Here is a 23,956-nt window from a genome sequence, read left to right as displayed (position 1 = left end):
CAGCCCCTGCACCATACCTAACAGCCAGGACTCTGGAGCTATGAGACCACTGAAGCCATTCTGAGCCACTGAAACCTAAGAGAGTTGCACAAGATGGCCTCTACAGTCACTGTCAGCCCTGACCCTCTGCTGCTACAACATAAGCCCTCAGTAGATGCAATTGGCTTCCTGGGTAGAGAAGGTGGTCCCTATAAGGAGGGAAGAGAGTCACAGAGCCACAAACTCCCCAGAACTTCTGTGTGTGTGTGTGTGTGTGTGTGTGTGTGTTTGTGTGCGTGCACGTGTGCTCAACTTGTATGCTGGGGAGTGAGCCCAGGGCCTTGCTTATGCTAGACTGCACAAGTGCACTACCACTGAGCCACAATCCCAGTTCTCCCCAGAGTTAAGAGCAATCTGCAAATCTCAGGCAGGCTGGCTTTCTTGTGCACTCAGCATGGTATAAAAAGTTCTTCTGAGTTGTTACCAGTCCTTTCAGTGACACCTGTCACACACAGATTAAATGCCTCAGCAACAAAAGATAACATTATCAGATGTCTGTCATCCTAGTAATAGAGTGGATGTTCTTCCACAGTGGTGGAAATGGGATTTGTCAAAATGTCCTAAACCAAATTTCATCTATCTGTCTTTACCTCCTGCTGGCATTTTCATAATTACTTTTAAATATAATATTTGCAAAACACAAATTTAACATGCAGTTAAAAGAAAGAATGCTGTTTCATGCTTACTTTCTGTGTTCCTATTAATAACAATGTTTTTTAAATCTAGGGAGGCAATTATTCTCTTAATAAAGGCATACATCAGTATTACAGTAACACCCAACTACTAGACTCTGTAACCATTGTTGGGTTTGTTTATACTATGACTGAACTTGATACGCACAGGGCATAACTGTCCCTGCGTACTGAGACTGTAATATATAGACACTTTCCCCCCAACCCAACATGCAGGGGTTGATAGTGACTTTACTCAGAATATTCTCTTAGTGGCTGTCAGTCCTTCTCCCCTTTACCTCCATCTGCATATATATTAAATTATGTTTATCCAGCCACGGTTAGGGCACTGCTGTTTATATGTACCTCTGTAGTTTATCCTAATAAATACCTTTCTTACATGCATTTCTCTAGGGAATAATCCAGTTTTGCAAAGCATCCTTGACATAAACTACTACTGAGTATATGGTATATCCTCCTACTAAGTGGACTTTAGTAAGTCACAGTGATTCTCAGGTACATGATATGTGTATGTGTGTATCTGTGGGTCTTGTGCATCTATGTGTGCATGCAAGTGCGTGTGTGTGTGTGTGTGTGTGTGTGTGCATGTATGTGTCTATATTAGAAAAACAGACACGTAGAAACAGGGAAAATGTGTATATGTTTGCTGTCTGGTTTTTTGTTTGTTTTTCTGATTCTGGGGAATCAGAGATAATATAATTGGTAATAATGTTATTCTTCTCAGGAATTTCTGAATATCAATATTATATCTGGGAATTAAAGACAAGCATTTTGTAGAAAATACTTAGACCTCAATTTCAGTCCATTGGAAAAAAAATGGGCATAACATTGATTTGGACTGCTGTTTTAGAGATATATCTTAATTATCTCTCAAAAATTGTTATATTCAGAGCAGCAGCTAAAAACATTGAAAAGGCAGTTTTTGAGATTGTAGATTACTGAAAACAGGTGACATGCAATAAACATTTTGCAAATAGAATAGAGGGAAATGTAGAAAGCACTTAAGGCTATAAAACCTAGACTATGTGAGAATCAGCATTCATAAAGTCTGCTTAATAATAATAATAATAATAATAATAATAATGACAATAGCAATCGTGACAGCAGCTAAGGCATGTGTAACACTATCATGTGCCAGGCAGTATTCTAACTTTATTTATCAACTCACAATCCATACAGCAACCTTAGCACACTGGAAGGAGCTGTTCACCTTCTCTCTCTCCATCTTCCTCTTCTTAAGTGTCAGGAGTGTGGATCTAGTTATTCCAGCTGGGAAGTAGCTGGTGGCTTCCCACCTTCTTCCTGACTGGAGCAGAAGGGACAACCACGTTCCTTGTTGGTTTCCTCTGGCTGATGTAGCCGGGTTCAGGTTTACTGACCACTGAGCATCTTTCTCTTTTATTCTTTCTCATTCTCCCCTGGTTTGGAGTTTTTAAAGTTGGTTTGACTTCTCTTGTAACCATTAGTGATAGGATCTGAGACCTAGGTTTGAGTACTGAGGGCATAAATGGGCAAAGGAAGTCAAGTTTTGTACTGAGATTCTTTAGACCCTTAAGAATAAAGGACCATTCAAATGGCCCAGGTCAAATTCCAAGAATGCTCTGCCTTTAGGTTGTGTGTCAAAGCCATGGGTCCAAGTCACATGCTTTCTCCCTGTCCCCTTCAACAGTGACCAATGTTGACTTGATATTGGCCCTCACTATTTCCTAAGGGTCTTGGTATATTTGTGGGTGGAATTCAGTTATTTCTGGGTCCTCTGACCACTATCAATTAGTACTGTTTTCCTTAGTCTGTATTTTCACAAACCTCAACAACACATCCAAAAACATGGGCTTGGGATGGTTTGTCTGTGGAGAAAGATTTTACTAAATTTTTAACAATTCTCCTGTCTTATGTGACCAGGTACAAAGTCTGACTGATACTTAAAAATCAGGCTTCCGTCTTGAACAGCATATTTTTTTGATGCTTACCTCAATTCTTGACATTTTTACACTGCGTTCTGTTAACTTAACTGAATGTCTCCATTATGTAAGTTTTATTAAAGATCATAAACTTTTGTCTAGTCTTAAACAATGTTTGAAAATTGGAGTTTAAATCTTCTGAATCTCTTCTTCTGTGGCAATTTAATGTTCCTTTTGGGATGGCAAAGACAGTGGGGTCAAATTTCAAATTCATCCACTTCTCATTCACCTTTCTTTCTGAGAACCCGAGTAGTCTCACGGTGGGGCCATGTGATCCAACCCACTGGGTTATGAGTAGAAACGTCTTTTATGGACCAAAGCATTTAATTGCCGGCATAAGACCCTCCAGTGCTCTCTTCTCCACACCAGTGATTCTAGAGAAGGCCTAGAGTTTAGGGGATAGAGCAGGCAGATGGACAGCAGTATTGTCTCCTAAAGAAGGGTTGCCCTAGAAGTTGTCTAGCATCACAGTAAACATTGTACAAACAAGAAATCTTGGCTGTGTGAAGCCATTATGATTTGGGGGTTGTATGTTAGTGCAGCATAACTCAGTTTATGCTTTCTAACTTGTTTTAACCTTACAATAACCTTAGTGCACTGCCGCAGTCTGGCTGGGCACAATTCAGGAGCCACTTGTCAAAAGAAACGAACTTTATTTTTAGAACCACACACACCAAACAAAACAGCTCCTCAGGAAAAACCCTCAGAGCCCAACTGCCACCACCAGCTTCCCACAAGCCTCTCAATCTCCCCCACTCCTCCTGCTCTTGAGGCAGATTGGCTGGGTCCCATGGGCGAAGCCAAAAAAGTCCCCCAATGAGCAGCTCCGTGGTCTGAAAGGGCAGGGAAACAGCCCAATGAGCATCACCGCAGAGGAGCCAATCAGCTAGAAGTTGCTGGGGCCGCTGTGAGCCAATCATCAGCTGGCAGTCTGAAAGTTTGCTGGGGTCCCTTCGGCTGTGGCTCTCAACAGTGCACCACAGGGTGCTGTTCTCTTTTTTCCATCTTCTTGTTCACTCTCCCCTTAGGTGGCCAGCAAGTACATGAATTTGACAGGATTTGACCACATTATCTGATTAATAAATCATGTCATATTGACTTTCCACTTTGTTTCCATATAGTATTAATTTCAATTATCTGGTATTATGTTGTGTTTTTTCTCTTTTCATTTACTTATTATAACTTGAGGTATAATTAATATAAAATGAACATTACATATTTGAAATACATGACTTGTTCAATACCGAGCATTGCAAAAAAAAAAAAAAAGTACACGATATATTTTACAAATGAAACTGTTATCACAATTAAGATAATGGTAGTATCAGTCATCCTAAAAGTTCCCCTGTGCTCTTTTCAATTCCTTCTTTCTCTCTCATCTCTACTCCACCAAGTCCAATCATTAATCTTCTTTCCCTTACTGTAGATTTTCAAGGATTTTCTATAGCATCTTACATTATTTGCTCTTTTTGTCTGGCTTCTTTCTCTCAGCATAATTATTTGGAGTTCATTCCTCTTAATTTCTAAATAGCATTCTATCATATGAATGTACCACCACTGATTTATTTATTCACCTGTTGATGAATAGTTGTTTTTCCCTATTACAAATAAAGTTTCTGTGAACATTCATGGGCACATCTTTGCATGGACATATTCTTTCATTTCTCTCGGATAAATACTTAGTAGTGGAACAGCTGGGTTGTATGGTAGGAGTATGTTTAACTTTTTAAGGAAGCACCACAATATTTTCCAAGGCATTTGTCCCCTTTTACATCCTCGCCACCAGAATATGGGGATTCTACTTGCTCCGCATCCTTGCAATGGTGGGTATGGTCTGACCTTTAAATGATTACAATATCACCCAAGTACACAGCTTTGTTCCCAATATCATCAACTCAGGTTCTTGATACTTCTTGTAATAGTCTCTTAACCTGCACTCCTTCTTCAGATAAATTGAGGTTGTCAGGTAGGAACTCTGTGAACTTCCTCCCACCACCTATAAACTTAGATCTATCAGTACCAATTACTCCTGCTTTGCCTCCTGTCAGAGCAGGTGAGCTGCGTCCCCACCTCCTCCCGTCACCGCATCCTGGAGCCCATCCTCCAACTGTCAAGCCTCATCTATCAAGAATCTTATCTTTTCTCCTGTTTTCAATTTTTCCACTTATGTCGTATTGCCCCCTCAGTCTAAAGCCCTCTTTAAAAAACAAAGAAAAAGCTATCTTCTGACCCTGTATTGCCCTCTAGCTACCCCCCCCCCCTTTCCCATTTTTAAGCTAAATTTATTGAAAACATTGGAGAGTTCCCATTTCCTCCTCAATGTGTTCAATCTGGCTGTCACTCTGCTCTCCACTGAAGCTGCTGTCACTAAGGTCACCAATGACCACCATGTTCCACCACTTTCCAACCCAGTCTTGACCTCTTGGCACACACTTAAGCAATTCCTTCTTAATCCCTTTTTCCCCTCTTGGCTTCCCTGGGTCTCTACTGGATGCCTCTCCTAAGTCTCCCTTTTCCTTTTCTTTCCTTTATCTGATTTCTGTATATTTCTGTGTCCCAGATTGTGATCTTGGCCTCTTTTCATTCCCTTCCCTGGTTTCACCTACATCATAAGGGCATGGAGCACAGAAATTGTCTGTATTACAACCATCCTTGTGAGCTCCAAAGCCACAGGACCAACTGTCTCCACTTGGATATCCCACAGATTGGAATTGAGTACGTAGACAACTTGATTCATCATCTTCTTCCTCAAATCTGCCTCTCTTCTGAGTGTTCCTATCTTACTGAATCCACCCAGCTTAATGCCCTTAACTCCTGATCTGCTCCTCACCCCTACACTCACTCAGTCTATGACATTCTAATGAGATCTCATGAGTCCACCCCTTCTGCCCACTCCTTCTGCCTTGCTGAGTGGAGGCTGCCCACCACCTCTTTTCTGGATTGCTACAACCAGCCTCCAATGGTCTTTTGTCTTCCAGTCTTTCCCACCTGATATCTACTCCCAATGCAGCTCCTGCTACCTCTCTTCCAGATTTGTCCCTTGCCACCTCCTCTCTAAGCTCCACATCATATACACTCTGGCCATACTGAATGGCCTGAACTTCTCTGAAGAGACAATGCTTTTGTGTTTCATGTTGTCCTCTTGGTCTAAAACATCCTCCTTCAATGTCTTTTGCTTTCCAAATTCATTTTGTACTTTAAGACTCAGCTTAATGTTGTCTCCTCAGTGGAGTCTTCTATATTCTCCTGACTTTCTAGTAGGATCCTTTCCCACCATGTACATACCTTTATTGTTGACTGTTGTCACTACTCCTTTCAAGGCTGTGTCTGTTACTCCTATGGCAAAAGGGGCTTTGCAGATATGATTGAGATGGAAAAGTTATCATGGATTATCCAGGCAGGACTTAAACAGAATACAAATGTTTTTATAAGAGAGAGACACAGGGACATTTGACTACAGAAGGCATCGTGGCTTTGAAGATGGAGGAAGGAGCCATGAGGCAAGGAATGCAACTCTAAAAACTGGGAAAAAAATTCTCCATGAAGAATTTATGGAGGGAGTATGGCCTTGCTGACATCTTGATTTTGGCACTGTGAAATTCATTTCAGACTTCTGATTTCCATCCACTGTAAGAGAATAAATGTGTGCTGTTTTAAGCTCATTACCAAGTTTGTTGACAGAGTGGGGCTCTGCCCTGGGCTTCATGCACCAGAGGTCTCTACTGTAGGCCTCCTCCAGCTGTGCTTCTGCTCTTGGAGTGAAGAGTCTGTGTCCTCACTTCTGGACCAGGCATCAGATACCTGGGATCCCCAAAATCTTCAGCCAAGAAATTCTAACTTAAGGCCTACTTCCAGGGACTCATAGACCTCCTTCCCAATTTTGAGACAGACTATACTCCTGGTGAGCTCATGCCCATCTCTGAAGAGTAGTCGAGGGAACAACTGTTGGTGGGGATGAGCCACTGTGTAGACGTAGACTGAAGGGCACAAGAGCCCAAGCGGGAGACTAGGTAGGAGCTACTGCAGTAATTTGGGCTGGAGATGATGATAGTGGTGCAGAGGGGGAGAAGTGACCAGATTCTGAGTATATTTTGAAGGCCTTGCTGACACAGTAGATATGAAGTATGAGAGCAATAGATGGATAAGGTGATTCCAGGGTTTCTGGCCTGAACAACTAGAACAGTAACATTGCCATTAACTTAGATAGTAATTAGGGGACAAAGAGTAGGTTTGGACATCAAAGATCAGTGGCTCATCTTTGAAGTATAAAGTGTAGGATGTCCATTAAACAAAAAGGCGGGTAGGTAGTTAGATACTTAAATGCTTTCATGTTGGATATTTTTCTCAAAGACTATGTTTCTAGCAACTTGCAAAGGCTCTCGCCATAGGAGATCCTTAATATTTGACAGATCAAATGAATAGGTAACATTTCTCTATAGAAATGTTTCCAGACCTACTCACAGTTTTATTCTCTCACATTACCATGATGATTAGCAGCAAACTTTATTGGCATTACACAGCCTGGCCAACTCAGGGTTATTAACATCCTGAGTGTTCAGCATCATTTTATCCTTGGCTCTCCCAAACTTCTTGGTTAGACTGGCATTGATACTGCATAGTAATACCAAGTAGATTAAAGTCAGATCCATGTTCTGTATCTTTTCATTCTCACATTGCAGTTTCTTAATGTGCTGATTGCAGGAAAATTCTCTCTGTAATTATAAAATGTGCCACAATATTGACTTCTCTGTTCCACCTCTGAAATTATGCTGTTTTCCCCACCACGTTTGGGAAAGTTGTTAGCCAGAACTGTTGGGTTTCAATCCACTTAATTCATTCCACATGCAAATAGGACTTCAAATACTGTCTGATGATGCTCAAGAATCTGTGAAGGTTAATTCTTTAGAAAATTTTAATTTGATGAATGGGCAATAATGCCAATCTTCCCAGCTCTGAATTTATAGACACTATAAAACCCTACATCTATAAACTGTAGTGTGTTTTACAGTGTTGAAAAGGTCAAAGTGGTGCTGTGAACTACTGGAAATTAGATTGCTCAAGCATTTTCTCTTGTAACTTCTATAGTCAAGTTTTTTCCCCCTCTTCCTCTCCTGAAACTTCTCTTGTCAAGTTCGCCAGTGCCATTGACATTATAAAATCTCTAGTCACTTTAAGTCCTTGTTTTACTTGATTTCTCAAACACCATTTTGACCAGTTGACTTGATTCCTTTTTTGAATATTTTTTTTTCTTTTTCCTTTTGGGTCATTGTGCTACCTTGGTTTCTTCCCATCTCACTGACCACTTCATTTTTTCTTTGCATGCTCTTCCTGTCTTCTTTATTTCTAAGCACTTCAGTTTGCTGGGGCTCAGTTCTTGGCCCTCTTCTCTTCTCTGTCCACAAGTACTCCTGAGGAGACTCCATACAGACCTATGGCTTTAAATACCATCTGTATGTAGACAAGTCCCCAATTCATTTGTCATTTTAGATCTCTCTCCTGAACTCCAGATAGCTAGCCTCCTTGCCTGTTTCCTCATCTGAATATTGGGTATAATAATAGTACCCAGCTCACAGAATTAGTGCTAAATGGTCTCTGTGTGCACTGGCAGATCCACTTTCACCTGCTGGGTTCCCAGGGAATCTGACATCTATTCTCTGTACCAATTTTTGCTCTCTGGGTTCTGATTAATTAATGGAAGTCATCATCAGGAGGTGGGATGGAGAGGGAAGCTGGTGTTCCAGTAATTTCCTCTCCAGCTCTCTCCCTGTCAGGCCACAGGTTGGCAGCTGCTGCTTTTTCTACTAAGGTCACATCTCCTGCTGAGCAGCCAACACTACAGCCCTCTCTCATGGTTCCAGCAACTGTCCTTTCCTTAGTTCCCTTTTGGCAGTCCTGCAGTGCTAGCTCTGTGGGTGTGTGGTTGGGAACCTTCGCTATCCCTTGTTGGATTCCTTTAACTATGCTCATAATTTTATTAACAGTCCTTTCCCATGGTCATACCACCTTGGTCTACGTAGTCCCTTCGTTAGATTCTCTTCACTCACCTGCTTTGAATGTGTGCTCTTCATTTCTTTTTTTTTTTTTTAATTTTCTAGTTGTTGAAGGCCCTTTATTTTATTCATTTATTTATACGTGGTGCTGAGAATCAAACCCAGGGCCTCACACATGCCAGGTGAGTGCTCTACCACTGAGCTCTTCGTTTCTTGATGGGGCCTGATCAATTCAAGATCATTGTGATGATTAAATGAATTGTTTGTTAAGTACTTAAAGCGATGTCTGGCAAGTGGTGTTATATAAGTGTTTATAAAATAAACAAGTAAACTGCCCACATGTACCCTCTATTTAGGAGTTTAGAACTAACTTTTAAATTTTCCCTTCCTTTCTGTATTTGAATTCTCCAGAGAAACAAAACCAACATGGGGTATATATATACATCGAAAGTGTGTGTGTGTGTGTGTGTGTGTAGAAATTTATTTTAGGGAAGTCTTGCATGATTACAGAGGCTGACAAGTTCAAAATCTGCATTGTGGAGACCTAGGAGAATTGATGCTGCAGTGTAGTCTCAAGGCTTTCTGCTCTGGAATCATAAGGAGCTAATGTTGCATATGAAGTCTGATAACCACTAGAGAATTCTCTCTTGTTCAGGAGGGGCCTGTCTTTTTGTTCTATTCAGGCCCTGAAGTTATTGCATGAAGCCCACCCACATGATGGAAAGCAATCTACTTTATTCACAATCCACCAATTTAAATGTTAATCTCATCCAAAAACATCCTTCCAGAAATGTGTGACAAAGTATCTGGGCGCACTATGGACCAGTCATGTTGACATAGAATCAATCATCATGTTTTCCAATGTAACCTCTCCCCTCAGATTTTCTTGATCTCTAAAGACCCCACATACTCACATTTTGCTCTAGGCAAAATCCTTGGTGTTATTCTGAGCTTTCTTCATTCATGCCCTGTGTCCATCTATACGTGAATGTATTTCTAAAACCCAATCACTCATCACCATTTCCACCACTGCTGCTGTGCTTCAACTCATTGCCGTTTCTTGTGGGGATAGTGGTTATAGACCTCTACCCCCTGCATCCACTCTGAAACTCCTAGAGACTGTTTTCAATAATACAGCCTGGGTTATTCTTTATTTTATTTTATTTTATTGGTACCAGTGATTGAACCCAGGGGCATTTTAGCACTGAGCCACATCCCTGACCCTTTTTAATTTTGATTTTGAGACAGAGTCTCACTAAATTGCTTAAGGCCTTGCTTAATTGCTAAGGCTGGCCTTGGACTTTTCATCCTCCTGCCTCAGCCTCGTGAATGGCTAGGATTTCAGGCATGCCCCATAGTGCCTGGCTCAGAGTGATTCTTTAAAAATATGTATTGGATCATGCCATGTCCATATCACTTGAGCAAAAGCCCAAGTCCCTGTAGTGGCCTGCAAAGCTTGCTCTCTCTCCACTGTAGTTTCATACCTCTCTTTTCTTTGCTCACTTTTCAGTCTTTGATCTTGCTACTCTTGAACTTGCCAGGCATATTCATACCCCTAAGATCTTGGCACTTGCTGCTGCCTATATGTGGAAACCTCTTCTCCCACCTTCTGATTTTTCTCACAACCTTGCTTCCCTAAGATTACCTCCTAAGTGTTTTCTCCTCAGAGAGACTTCCTTGATCACCCTAACCAACAGAGTACCTCCTGCTTTTTTCCACTTCTACCCCACTTTATTTTACTTCTTAGCATTGATGCTAACATGACATTATACATTTATTTATTTGCTTATAGGCCATCTCCCCCACTAGAATGTAACATCATGAGCATGAGACATTTTGTTTGTTTACTTCATTTCCACATCCTCAGCCCTGGAATTGTGCCTAGCATATAGTAGACATTCAATAAATTTATGAACAAATTTGCCTGTGTATATTTTCCTAAGAGTAAGTAACTACTGGAGCTTGTGGACATATTTCTTCACAGGGGCTCAGACCATACACACACACACACACACACACACACACACACACACATATTCTCTTATTTATCTTTCCATTATCCTGTAAGTAGGATGGGGTGGGAATCATGACTCACACCCACTGATGGAATGGGAATATTTAATTCTTAAGGATCGGGGTAGTGGCCTATTTGAAAGACGATAGTGGTCCAAGAGGCAATGCTGAACACACCTTCATATCCCCAATGAAGGTATGAGGTATATGTCTTGGAATCCTGTGGTAAAGAATTTATTCATTTTTAAGATTGCACATGTAATTTGACTCTTGAATAGTAATTGCATAGTCAATCATGTACCCAAAATTACATTTTTAATGATATGTTTATTTGTGTACAAAATATGTTGAAATTTGTTGATGCATGTGCAGCAAAATATTCTATCACATACAACAAAAATACACCTTTTACTCCCTTCCCCCTGCCCTTGAAAATGGCAACACTGTTTTGGCAGTTCAGCAGCTGAAAATAAAGTGCTATTATTAAGCAGTATTGGAATGTCTTCACTTGACAAATGTGATGTACATTTCGAGTATATAACCACGTCTTTTGGTAGTTTTTCACAGAACAGGAAGCTCACATCCTGAACATCTCCAGAAGATACAAATATTTGTATATATATGTACACATGTATACACTGTATATGTAAAGTGCCAACAAGCCTCTTTGTCCTTGTGAGTTTGTTGCATTTATGTTCTGTCCCTTTCTTTTCCCCCCGCAAAATCCGATTCACACTATTGGAGTCTCCGAGTTCATCAGCAGGCACCAGGAAGCTCACCAAAGGCTGGCTTGTTGGGGGTGTGGTGTTGGTGAAAGGATGTGAAGGGAGCCCTTCAGACCTCACTGGGGGACCTGGAGCGGAAGGGCACTTTGGATTGGAAACAGCCACAGAACAGGAGCCACAAGGCGCGCTGGATCTCCTGGTTGCGGAAGGCATAGATGATGGGATTGATCATGGAGTTATAGGTGGCGGGCAGCAGGGTGGCGTAGGTGTAGATGGCTGGGTCCTCGTGGCTGCCCACCACACAATAGATGGCGAAGGGCAGCCAGCTGGCGCCGAAAGTGCCAAGCACTACGGCCAGCGTCCCCACGCCCTTTCTGGTGGCGGCGAGGTGGGGCGGCGCCAGGCAGTGCTGCTGCAGCGCTATCTGGTGAGCGTGGCGCCAGACCACTTGGCAGATACGCACGTACAGGTGCAGCATGATGCCAAAGACCGCAAAAAAGGCAGCTGAGAGCAGTGCCACGTGGCTGCGTGTCAGCGGGCGCACCACGCTGCAGGAGGCCCGCTCGCCCAAGCAGTTCCAGCCCAGCACCGGCAGTAAGCCGAGGCCTAGGGACACTGTCCAGGTAGCAGCAAGCAAGAGGTGCACGCCCAACAGTGTCTGGCGCGAGTAATAGGTGAGTGCGTTGTAGAGGGACAGGTAACGGTCCACTGTGATAGCTAGCAGACTGCTGACCGAGGCCGCGAAGGAGGCCACAAGGAAGCCCACGGTGAGCAGGCTCACAGTCTCCGAGGGCACCACGTACTGGAACACAAAGTGCAGGATGAGACCACAGCCTGCCAGCAGGTCGGCGGTGGCCAAACTACCTACCAGCACGAACATGGGCGTGCGCAGGGCTGGGGTGGACGCAATGAGCGCCACTACCAACGCATTTTCGCCTGCGATCACCGTCCCCGACACGCAAAGCAGCACGTCCCATGGATTCACTGCTGAAAGCAGCAATCCAGGTGGCCCTGCCGGCAGCTGCGAGGACAGCTCCAGCGACCCGTTAGCTCCGCTTCCGCCTCCCAGCGCCGCCGCCGCAGCAGGAGGCCCCCATTCGCCGGTGTCCGGAGCCGCTGCTGCTGTGGCCGCCGCCGCTGCTCCTTCGGCCGCCACTGCCACCACCTGAGACTCGTTGAGCGAGGCGGCGCTCGCGTTCATCGCGGCCAGATGCAGCACCCTGCTTAGAGAAGGAGAGTAGGTGTCAGGTGTGCTGGTCCGACTGCCAGTTGCCCCGCTAGCATTGTCCCACTCAAATTGCCTACCCCACCCCGGGACCCTGGAGCAGAGTGGTGAAGTAGAAGTTAAGTGCTAATCCAAAATAAACACCTGTTGTGTGAGAGAATGAAATGCATCGGGTTGCCTGAATTGTCTTGAGTTTTTGCAGAGATATACACACAGGTCATGCACACAGGTCAACCCCATAAGTGGGCTTGCATTTGCACACGCACCCAAATACATGGAACTAGAACTATCAGTTTGGAATTGTCCCGCCCAGGCTGTTGCAAGCTTGGTCAAGGCATTTTCCCCTAGTTCTGAGGCGTGTCGCTGTCCGCGGTGCTGAAAGCGAAGTTTGCAAGCTCAAGGTTCAGAGAGACCTCGAGCACAGAGACCCCTGGAATAAACATCAGCGAGGGGCCGAGAAAGGGGTGGTGGAGCTTCCCTTCTTTCTCTGGCTTCGGGAAGAACCCACTACCGGGCTGTCCTTTTCCTCTTCCCCTTCCCGAACCCTCAAAGTTCTCCCGGGCAGCCCCAAAGCTCACCTGGGGAGTCACGGCTTCAGGAAGTCGCTGGTCATGCGCGCCTTGGCGGGATGCCCGGCTGGGCTCCCTGGGCTAACCGAGCAGCTGCCCGCAGGAGGCGGCCTGGGCGGGCGAGGAAGACGAGCGCGGGACTCCTTGTCGCTGTGCTGAAGCGGCGGCGAGTGAGAGGCACAGTCAGTGGCAGAAAAGGCGGCTACGAGCAGTGCGCCCGCGGGAGATTGACAGGCGGGGCAAGGTGACGTCAGGTTTCTGGCTTCGAGGTGCCAACAGTTATTCTTCCCCGGATCCCAGACTGGTCTATCCCTCCTCGTCCCCCTCCCCACCCTGGGCAAAGAAACCTCAGGGCTCAAGGAGGGAGAAGCCAGAGCTGCCTCCTCCAGCGCACAGCCTCCAGGATGGGATGAGGGAGAGAGGAGAGGGAGAGAGGAGTGAAGAAGACCCTAAGGAGAAGAGGGTGAGCTGGGAGAAGAGGGATGAGGGGCGAGTGGCAGCAGCCACACAACAAAACCCAAAGCCAAAGATCAGAGCAGCCAGGAAGAAGAAACTACCCTGGAGACAGGGAGTTTGGGACAGAAGGGTCTGACGGGAGAGTAACTACCTTAAGAAAAAAAATAGTGCGACTTGAGGGATAAAAATGAATTGGGAAAAGCAAACCTTTTATTTATTTATTTATTTATTTATTTATTTATTTATTTATTTATTTATTTTAGGATGCTTATGGTAGTTTTATCAGTTAAAGAAAGTCAAGTAAGAAATGCAGAGTTGTGGGAAGGAGAGAAAGGACAGATTTAAAAAGGACATTTGAGGAATGCAACTCCCCCCACTCCAGGTAACCCATGAAATCTCTTTTCCTCCCTTTGTCTCTCTTGAACCCTACACAGCAGGTTTCACCATGATCTTCTCTTGTCCAATGCTTCCCAATTTCAGTAGCGGATAGTGCCCTTGGAACTTGCTCTTTAATTAAAGACAAGGTCTGTGTCTTGTTAGAAAAGAAGAAAACAGCAAAATGTGATTTACTTTCCTGGCAACAGACTTTGCCCTGTTAATTAGTACCCTATAAAACAAATTATAGGACGAAAATAGTGATAACTCAGCTGCACCAGACTTCAGTAGGCAGGAGTTTTATTTTCAGCCCAGCTAAATCATCCTTTTGGTTTAAAGGTGTTTTGTTTTGTCAGTAAAATACAAGTATTAGTCTTATTCTTCTTCAATCAGCCAGAATCTCCAATAGCTGTACTTGGGCAAAAGCAAAAATAGTTGACTCCATCTAACACTCTAAGATAAATGATCACACACTGGATTATGGCAATGCCAACACCATAGCCACGGTCTTCAGAGACTACATGGTCTGCCCTGGCTTCACTTTGCCTCTAGCCCCCAGGACCAAAAGAGGAATAAAAAAAAGATACTCAGATTGTCCATGGGCTAGGGGATGGGGTTACCCTGGGCTGTTCATTTTAAACATGACCTCCTAGCCCAGACCACTCTTGCCTCTATGCCTAGTGCAATTGAAATTAACTAGAGAGGAACAAAGGCACAGAGAATTCAATTATTTCCTGCAGTAGCTGGTGTTGGACTATAAACTCCTAATTTTTTAAACTCCTCCATTTGAGGAGTTTAAACAATTAGTATACCACCATTTTCAAGAATCCAAAACCTACGATCCAAGAATTTGATTTCATAACTCTCAGGTGATCTGTCAAACCACAATAATAGCATATTAATTGAGAATGTTCCAAATGATCAGATAAAGGCCCAAGAAGAGGAGACTTTTCCCTAATGTCTAAATATGTTCCAGTTTTACATGTCACAGTGTGGAAGACAGTATGGAATTAAAACTGAATCCACCACAGGATCTCTGTTTGGAGGTCCTCGGGCTTTCACCATTGCCAAGAACAGAATTCTTATGGTTTCCAGAGAGACAGCTCATGTAGAATCATGCACATAAGTGCAGGTGGAGGGTTTTTAAACTGTCTTTGAGTCATACCAGTGATCTCTTTCAGATTGCCATACCAGGTTCTGAGAGCAGAAAGAGCAGATTCTTTCAAATTCTTCCCCATCTCCTCCTTACCCACCTATGTCTTGAGGAGCAGAAGATGGAAAAGATAAAAAGACTTGTGGTCCTTTGATTATGGATGGATATTAGATATATTTAAATGCATGCCTTGCCCATAGCTCCTACATGAGTGCCTGCCTTTCCAGTGGTCTCCTACAATGTTCAGTCTGTGAATCACGTGTCATTTTCTATCCCTGGTCTAACTTATGGGAGGTGAATGACACCTGAACTGATATTAGACAAAATAAGCCATCCTTTGCTAGTTACCAGATTCCTCTGTCTTGAAAATCTGAACTAAGAGACATCATAACAATTGTCAGTCAGTGTTGGAGTCTGGGTCTGATTGATAGTGACAAATTAGAGTTAGAGAACTTGTCTAGGACCTTATATGAAATGCACAACTAGAGGAAACTACTTGAAATTGAAGAAAAAGTAGATATGCAGAGAGGAATAGAGATGAAGGAGATCAAATGACTGAGATAGTCCATAAGTGGCTCTGGTTCTGGGAGTCCAGATCCCTGGATGCCTTGAAAGTTCCCTTTACATCTATCATAAGCCTTTCTAATCCTGAGCTATCTTGACTGGGGTTTTTTCCCCCTTCAATTCCTTTTTATTTGACTAAAGCACACAACTAAGTGTGTGATTCATCTATCAGCTTGTCTGGTCCTGGTAATATTTTAGAGGTCTGCAAAGTTTGGTTTCTGATTGATTGTAGCCAGCTAAACTCATTATTACAGCCCAGTGAGAAGCCCATCATGTCACTTGTTACCTTGATTTTTATATTCTAGCATTTTCCAGGCATAAATGAAAAAAATTGTTTTTTCCTGGACTGAGGTTATACGCAGGACTTGAAATCCTTTCTCTGGCTCCCTTGGGCATCTTTCCCACAGTTCTCTCAACCCTGGCTGTGTATTGGAACTACCTAAAAAGCCTTTAAAACTATACATCTCTGAAGCCTTCCACCTGACATTCCATTTTTTTGATCTGGAACAATGCTTGGGCATTGTTATTTTCAACCCCTAAAGCCAGAGTTGAGAACACTCACTTATCTAAGCAATCATACCAGCTGCCTGTCAGGTTAGTGTACAGCAAAATCCATGCAGTTTTAAAATAGGTGCAATAAATGAATTTTAGCAACAATCCAGCTTCAGGTCACTCAGTATAATTTCAGGTTTAGCACACTAACCACTCTTCCTCTTTAGATCTTCAGTTTTCCACATTCATACAGAACTTTTTTTTTTTTTTGTCCCAAGATGAAGACTGTCACTTGGTGCTCTCTTGACCTGCATGAATTCAGGGGCCCCTTGAAAAAGAGCTAAATTCTGGACTTAGTCCAGGTTACTCAGCACCTTCTATTCTGTTGTAGATTTTAAAATATCTTAGCATCTGCTTCCTTTTCCTGTTCTGATCTCACTTCCCAGGTGTGCCCTCTCCTGGCCCCATCTTTGCACATCAATCCTGTTTTACAGCATGAGAACTGCAGTTAGCCAACCTATTCAGATGCTTATAAAATTAAGTTGGAAAGATCCATACTAGCAACTCTGGCCTCTCTTTCTGGACACACACACACACACACACACACACACACACACACACTCCCTCTCCTTGATCCTTACAGACAAGCCCTATAGTTCTCTACTGGGAAGTATAAGTCTACACAGGTGCTTATGCTGACAGATCAGGAAGACAGCAGGTGCTTAGAGAGATGTATGAGGCTGTTTATTGGAAAAGATGGCTCCTGAAAGAGGCAGATATCACAAAGGGCCACTGAATACATTACTTGTTTGTCCAGATCCAGGGTGTTGGATGGAGAATAATCTTTTTGGGACACATGCTGCGATGGATGGATTCTATCCAGAATTTTTTTCTGCCTCCACCTGCGGCCAAGGTGTCCTCTCATCTGGAGGCATTTGTGGCATGTCCTAACGGAAGGTGCTTACTTCCTCAGCTTGTGCAAACATACCAGTGATGTGCCTTGTCACACCAGATGTGCAGTCCCCACTCTTGAGGGTTGTTATCCCAGGAGGTCAGCATCACCTAATGTTCCCATTAAATTTACTTTTGGAGCAGAGGGCCAATGTTGTCACCTCATGGCCACAGAATGCAGAACTATGTACCGGGCGGGCAGTTGAGAGTTTGGGTCTAATTCAGTTGGTGAACAGCTTTTCCTTTTTTGCATGAAAAACAAATTAGGAAAAATAATAGCATTTAAGAATGTGTTTTTTCATAAGGAGAGAACATAACTACTGAATTTCATGGAAAAATGTATAATTTTACAACTTAGATTATTGACTCTAATGAATTGTGAATGTTAATGAGACAGTTGGTTTTTTTTACTGATGTATTTGAAAAGAAATACAGAAGCAGTCTTCTGATCCACCATGCCCTACATTTTTTAAGTGCTGTGACACTCACTCAGTGGGTTCATTGCCATTATCTCATTTTATTCTTTGAAACAGTTTAATGGAGATAAGGGTTATTATCTTTGCTGATGGGGAAATTTAGGTTCAGAGAGGTAAAGTGAGTTGTCCAATGGCACACAGAACACCAACAAAAGACCTGGGCCTAGAATGGGTTCATTTCATTCAGTATGTTATATACTGAGGGTTGCTTGGTACCGGGGGCACCATGGCTACTAGGGCTGTCAGCAGAAACAACAGAAAGTTCCTCTCTGGCTTGGACCTGGTGCCTCTGGGTGCAAGTCTGCCTATATTTCTCTGTCTGGACCATTAGGGCAGGTGGGGCCTGATAAGCCACCCAAAAAGGGACAGCACTATCATCATTGTTCTTAGTCTCCAGGTTGCTGGGCACTGTGTTCAGGGGTTCCCCATATGCCGGCGAACGTGCTTCCCTCTCTCACAATCCACAGTTTCTGCTCCCCTAACTATCCCCGAAGGTCAGATGAGCTGGAGTCAGCAGATGAATCCTTCCAAAAACCTTTCTCCCTACTTTCAGCATAAGGGGGTCCCCCACCGATGTTTCTGCTTTGTGTGAAGAGACAGGCTGCCGTTGGACTAGATGGAAAAATTAAGCCAGCCATGCGTTGCCCACCACCTGTTTAATTAGACAAACGTATTGTGTACAAGATACTGACTCTCTCATGGGAAAACAAAATATTGAACCCTGTGTGCAAACATATAGACTTTTAAACACAAAGGGGCTTTTCTTTGGATAGATGGATCCAAATTGATAGAGGTTGAGTTTGATAATTTTGATGAGCAATATTTTATAGATGACCTTTTCTTGTTTTGTAAGCTGATTTTAAAGTGTATTGTTAATGTGGAAGATAATTTTGAAAGAAAATCATTTACCAACATTCCCATTAGCTAACCAGGATGCTTTTTCCTCCCAGACTGTAAAACTCTTGAGAAGATGGAAAAATCCAAATTCATCTTTCCATTAGTGTGATCAAGCATGGAGTGGGTTCTAAAGAAATGTCAATTGAATGACTATTTTCAGAATTATCCACATGCACATATGTTTTATATAGGTAAATTGAATAGTGTGCACAGTATTCTTTTTATAGTCTACAACTTAAGCTTCCACTTAGTAACCAAGGGTATGTTGTCAATATTTTTATAATTGCATTGTAATTATGGTTTCTTACTTTTGCCGATTCATTCATTCATTCACTTACTCATTCATTTACTAAATATTTATTGAACTATATGCCAGACATTGTACTAGAAAATGAAGATGTCAAAAGATGTGCCTGTCCCAGGGACAAGTCAACATATTCTATGAGAACAGCATAATACATATTGGGAAAGACATGATCACAAGATTTATTGTAACCATCAGTAGATTCTTACCCAGCCTGGAGGAATCAGAGAAGGCTTTAGAGGGGGAGATCCTACTCATGCTGAATCTTGAAGGATGAGAAACTGTCACCTAGGTAAGGAAGACATGGAAGTGTTACAGGCAGAAGGAGCTGCATGCACAAAGGTGTGAAGTCAAGGGAGCCTGGCAGAAGTTACTGGGGCTGTGGGTCTGGTTGGCAATTAAGATAAAAGGGCAGGAGCAGAGACATACTGGGTAGGTGGGCCCCGCACATAAAAGGCCTCCTTTGCCAGGGGAGGGCAGGAGTGGAATTTTATTTTGAAGGTCATGAGGAGTCAGTAACAGATTTTCTCAAGCAGAAGTTGTCAAAAGAATGGACTTGGGTCCCCTAACAATTTGTGAGGGCCCCAACTGTAAGGAGAATGGATCAGAGAAGGGCAAGAGTGGAAACCTGTTAGAGACCTGTCACAATAATCGATTTTTTAAAAAGGTTTGTGAAGGCTTAATGGAGGCTAGTGACAGTGGGGATTGGAAGAGTTGATGAAGCCTTCAGATATTTGGGACATTATATTGTTAAAACAACTGTCACTTCTATGAACGATATCTGGGTGACATAATTTACCAGGGGATTGCTTCTCACATAAAATCCAAAACTCTCTTCTTTGCCTAGCAGGCAGCTCTTCACATGGCCAGTCCAGGGCTCAGCTTCTTGTATCCCGTAGTCCTCGCTCGCCTAGGAGATCAGTGTTTCCAGTATTTACAATGTCAGTGTTTCATCATTGTGATGGGTGGGGGTTGAGCTTGGGGAGTTCCACTTGGAGTACTTCATGGACATTTTTGGCCATGGGGAGATACATATGGATAAAGAGAGAGAAAATGTCAGGTATGACTTCAATTCTCAGGTGTGGAAGGAAAAGAATTGGGAAAGGACAAAATGGTTAATGTTATTGTGGGTGTATTGAGTTTGAGAAAGGACAGCCAGGGTGCTGAATATAGCAGTTATCTGAAACTTAGCAGAATTTAGACTGAAAGAGTAGATTAGAGTATCATCATTGCAATAATAGCAATAGAATGATTGTCAGTCATTGAATGTATACCATTTACTAGGTGCCTTGTGGGTGGGTTCTATTATTATCTCCACTTTATAGAAAACTAAAGCTTAGAGGTAGAATAATTTTGCCACGTTGTTGGAAAGGGAGAAAGTCAGAATTTGAACTCCCAATTAAAAGGAGTTGATGGACCTAAATGAAGAGCACCAGTGACAGTCCTCTGGAAAGGACAGTCCTTACAAGATGGATGGAGGAAGAGGTAGCCACAGAACAAGTTGAGAAGAGAAGCCAGAAATGCGGGACCTATATAGAAACCAGCCTCAGTCAGAGAGTGAGGTGTGGAAATCAAGGAAGTCTCAGGAGTGGGAGAGTCAAACTATACCCTGAGCTGTCAAATGAGGTTCAGTCAAGGAAGAAAAATTATTCACAGATCTTAGCAACTGGGATGTTATTGGTGACTTTGCGGAATGTGTGGGAAGGACAGGTAGCTAGGCTGAAGTGGATGGGGTATAAATGAGGGATGAGAGAGGCAAGTGCAGATATCTCCAAGGAGATGGGTGACTTGAAGGGAAGAGAGCCATAGGGCAGCAGTGAGATAGAGATGTGAGTTTGAGCAGGAAGTTTTTCCATTTTTAAGGAAAGGTATAACAAAAGGTCAAGGTTGATTTCAGAGAGAGTAGCTATGCTATTTGAGGGAGAGCAATGGAATAAAGGGTCTAGAAGACTAATGCAGGGGTGAAATTGAGACAGGGGTGGGGCAGGGGGACAATGAGTACAGGGCCACCCCTACGAGAAGGTAGGTAGGGAGCCAGGAAACCAAGGGATGACCATCTAATTCCTTGTGCAGTTGGGGATAAGGACATCAGATAATAGTAAAATGGCGAAGGAAGGGTCTTTAGTTATCATCTGATTATGCTGTATTACATGAGGCAACATGTAATTCACTATTCCCCTACTGTCAGACATTTAGATTATTTAAGTGTTTGCTATCGTGGATAACCCTACAAAGATTACTCTCATGCACATAATTATTTTTATTTTGTATGATTATCTTGCCATGAACATTGTCAGACAAAGGGTAGAAACATTTTTTTTTCATGGCTCTTGAAATGCACTGCCAAATTGCTTTTCAAAATGACTGTAATAATTTACACTGTCAACAGCTGTGAGTGTACCAGTTTCTCTGTAACTTTTATAGCACCAGGTTTTATTATTTTAGAATGTTCTTTTAACCTAATTGGCTTAAGTGGTATCTTCATAAAGATTAAAATTGTATTCATTGGATAACCAATAACACTGGACCTTTTTGAAGGCAATTTGAATTTCCTCTTTCTTGAATTATCAGTTCTTTATCTCTGTTGGGACTTAATGCTGTTCTTAAAGAGCTGATAAAAGCTGCTGTGGATATTAATACTTTGCATGTTAAACTTGAGAGTAATTTCCCCCACTTTTTTTTTTCTTTCTTTCTTTTTTAACTTCAGGTTTGATTATCCAGGTGAACTGCATTTTTATAAAGGTGGTTTTTAACAATAATGTATAGTGAGTCTTCTAGCCTCAGAGAGGCACATATGTGGCAAAAGGTGCACATGTAGCTTTACAGTAGAGTTTTCCCATCATTATTAGTGAGGACAGTAAAGTGAGGAGATAAAAAGTTCTGGGTGGGGGCAGATCCTGAAGCAGGGTGCAGTCTTCACCTCCCTATCAGTGGTTGACCCTCTGGCCAATGCCTGTACAATTACTCAAGGAGAGTAAGAGGACTGCAGAGCTGGGAGACCATGGCTCTTAAGTGCTGGACCAGCGTTCCCAAGGAAGTTGGGGAGTGGGATCCAGCCAACTGGACAGCCCAACCCAACAGAAGCAAGACACAGACCAGCCCTGAACAGGTAGCATCCAGGTAGAATACAATCCCCTGCAAACCCTGAGCCTAAACAGAGAAAAATAATTACAAGGAAAGTGGTTACATAAACTTAATCCCATGACATGGTCCAAGCAAAATGCAGGGCACTTTACTTGCATGATCTCATTTAACCCACCCAAATTCCTGTGGGACCACTTTTATTACTCCCTTTTAACACACAAGGAAACCACGGCTCAGAGAGGTCAAATAACATTCACCATTAAACAGCTCCTAAGAGATAAAATGTATTTGGTTCTCAAAGTCTCATTTCTTTAATAAAAGGTCTCAGCACTGGAAAAGAGACTGAGGTACCAAAAGCTTCAGTGTGATATGTGACATATAGAAGGTGCTGTGAGTCCAGCAGAGGAGTGGGATTTGGTGCAAGAGGAAGCAGGGACCTACGGGAAGGTTCTGAGCAGAGAGCTGATTTTAATTGATGCTTTAGCAAGACGGCAAGGGAGTGGTAAGCAGAAAGTAAGACGTTTTCCTGTGACACACTTGTGGGCACCAAGTAAATAAAGCAGGCCTATTAAATAACAGCAAACAGGAACTGATAATTCTGAGTTGCTGCTAAAGTAACTCTCCACTCTGAATACTGATCTGAAATGTAATCCCCTGATCTTTCGAGAAGGATTTTAAATCCTAAAAGGAGTTGCCAGGGGAATAAAGCCTTAAATATCATAACAACAGGATTCATAACATAATTATCTGAAAATATGGGCTCAACTCTCTAGCAAGCAGCACTTTAGGGTTGGACTGGAGAGGAGGAGAACGTCAGCATTGATTTATACTCTCCTGTCCCCCTACTATTCCTTCCCTTTTGCTCTGAGGTGAGCCCCACCAGTGGTCCATTCTTTTCCCCTGCATTCTCAGGAGTGTTACATGCCCCTGGGTGTTACCTTGAATCAGGAATCCTGTGCTCTTAAAAATTCTCAGCTCCTTTCAGATTTTTGCTTGATATGGAATTGGCTCCCTGCCCCCTACTCCCCAAATGATGCATCAAGCTAGACTTTTAGATTTGAGTGAATTGTATAACATACTCATTTTGCTTGGTAGAACTGAATTTTATCTTTCTTTTGTGCTTTTTAAAAAAGAGTAGATACCTACATGTAGCCATAAAAAGACATGCAGAAAGACAATGCATATGTATGGACTCAGTTTTGTAAAAGAAATGACACACAGATATACACCTGTGCTGTACATCAAAGTGTTAATGATGATTATCTCTGGGTGGAGGCTATTTTAATTCCTTTTTTAGTGTGTTGTAGAAACTAAAAGCTATCTTCTTATATCCATTCTGTCTTTATTCTATGGTAATAGAACTCCAAATTTTAGCTGGGCACATGGTCACATAGAATAAATACCATACTTCTAGGTCATATAACTAGTTCTACTCCGTGAGCTATGAGTGTATGTTACCTCTCACCTTCCAGAAACCAACCTTGAAAGGAAGGGGTGTGCCCTTCTTTCCCTTTCCTGTTCCTTGTTGGCTGAATGTCAGCATGATGGTAGAAACCAAAGCAGCCATCATGGCTCTGAAGTGGAGGCCATACTTGAAGGTGTTGGACAAATAAGATGGAAAAAGCATAGGCTTTTCCCCTAAGGATTGTTGATTCACATCCTTTGAAAAAGGGTAGATATCTACATGTAGCTGTGGACAACAAGAGAGAATTATTTTTCCTTTACTGTCTTGTTTAAGTCATTACTTTTTTGACTTTTCTGTCACTTGACAGCTGAACCAAATCCTAGTTAATGAACATGCATGCATACACACACACACACACACACACACACACACACCGCAAAATACCTAGGATTATGTTGAGAATTCAAAACCAAGTCTTGTACATAGAATGATTTGTCTAGCTGCAAATTTTTTTCATTGAAACCACTTGTCTCAACTTTCACTCATATCTACTCAGTACTCTGTTCAAACAAATTGCATCAAATC

At 42.6% G+C, this 23,956-nt stretch overlaps 1 protein-coding gene across 2 annotated transcripts; it reads right to left on the bottom strand.

Moving 5' to 3' along the window:
• Window positions 1-11,002: 11,002 nt before the first annotated feature.
• Window positions 11,003-13,713, bottom strand: Gpr6 (G protein-coupled receptor 6). 2 transcript variants are annotated; one of them, XM_048812663.1, is made up of 2 exons: window positions 13,224-13,713; window positions 11,003-12,643 (listed from the first exon to the last, which is right to left on the bottom strand). In XM_048812663.1, the coding sequence occupies exon 2, from the start codon at window positions 12,619-12,621 to the stop codon at window positions 11,530-11,532; it is 1,092 nt and encodes a 363-aa protein (XP_048668620.1). In that variant the 5' UTR covers window positions 12,622-12,643; window positions 13,224-13,713; the 3' UTR covers window positions 11,003-11,529. The 2 variants fall into 2 exon arrangements, with proteins under 2 accessions (XP_048668620.1, XP_015353866.1); XM_015498380.2 differs by having other exon boundaries at window positions 11,003-12,640; window positions 13,224-13,709.
• Window positions 13,714-23,956: the final 10,243 nt, after the last annotated feature.

This window comes from Marmota marmota, unplaced genomic scaffold, assembly GCF_001458135.2.
Source record: "Marmota marmota marmota unplaced genomic scaffold, marMar, whole genome shotgun sequence".
NCBI lineage: Eukaryota > Metazoa > Chordata > Mammalia > Rodentia > Sciuridae > Marmota > Marmota marmota.
The sequence above is the reverse complement of the archived record's forward strand: the minus strand, read 5'-3'. Positions and strand labels throughout refer to the sequence as shown.

Excerpts from the sequence above, each read along its gene's own strand:
- Gpr6 (XM_048812663.1), bottom strand. The coding sequence starts at position 12,621 with ATGAACGCGAGCGCCGCCTCGCTCAACGAGTCTCAGGTGGTGGCAGTG.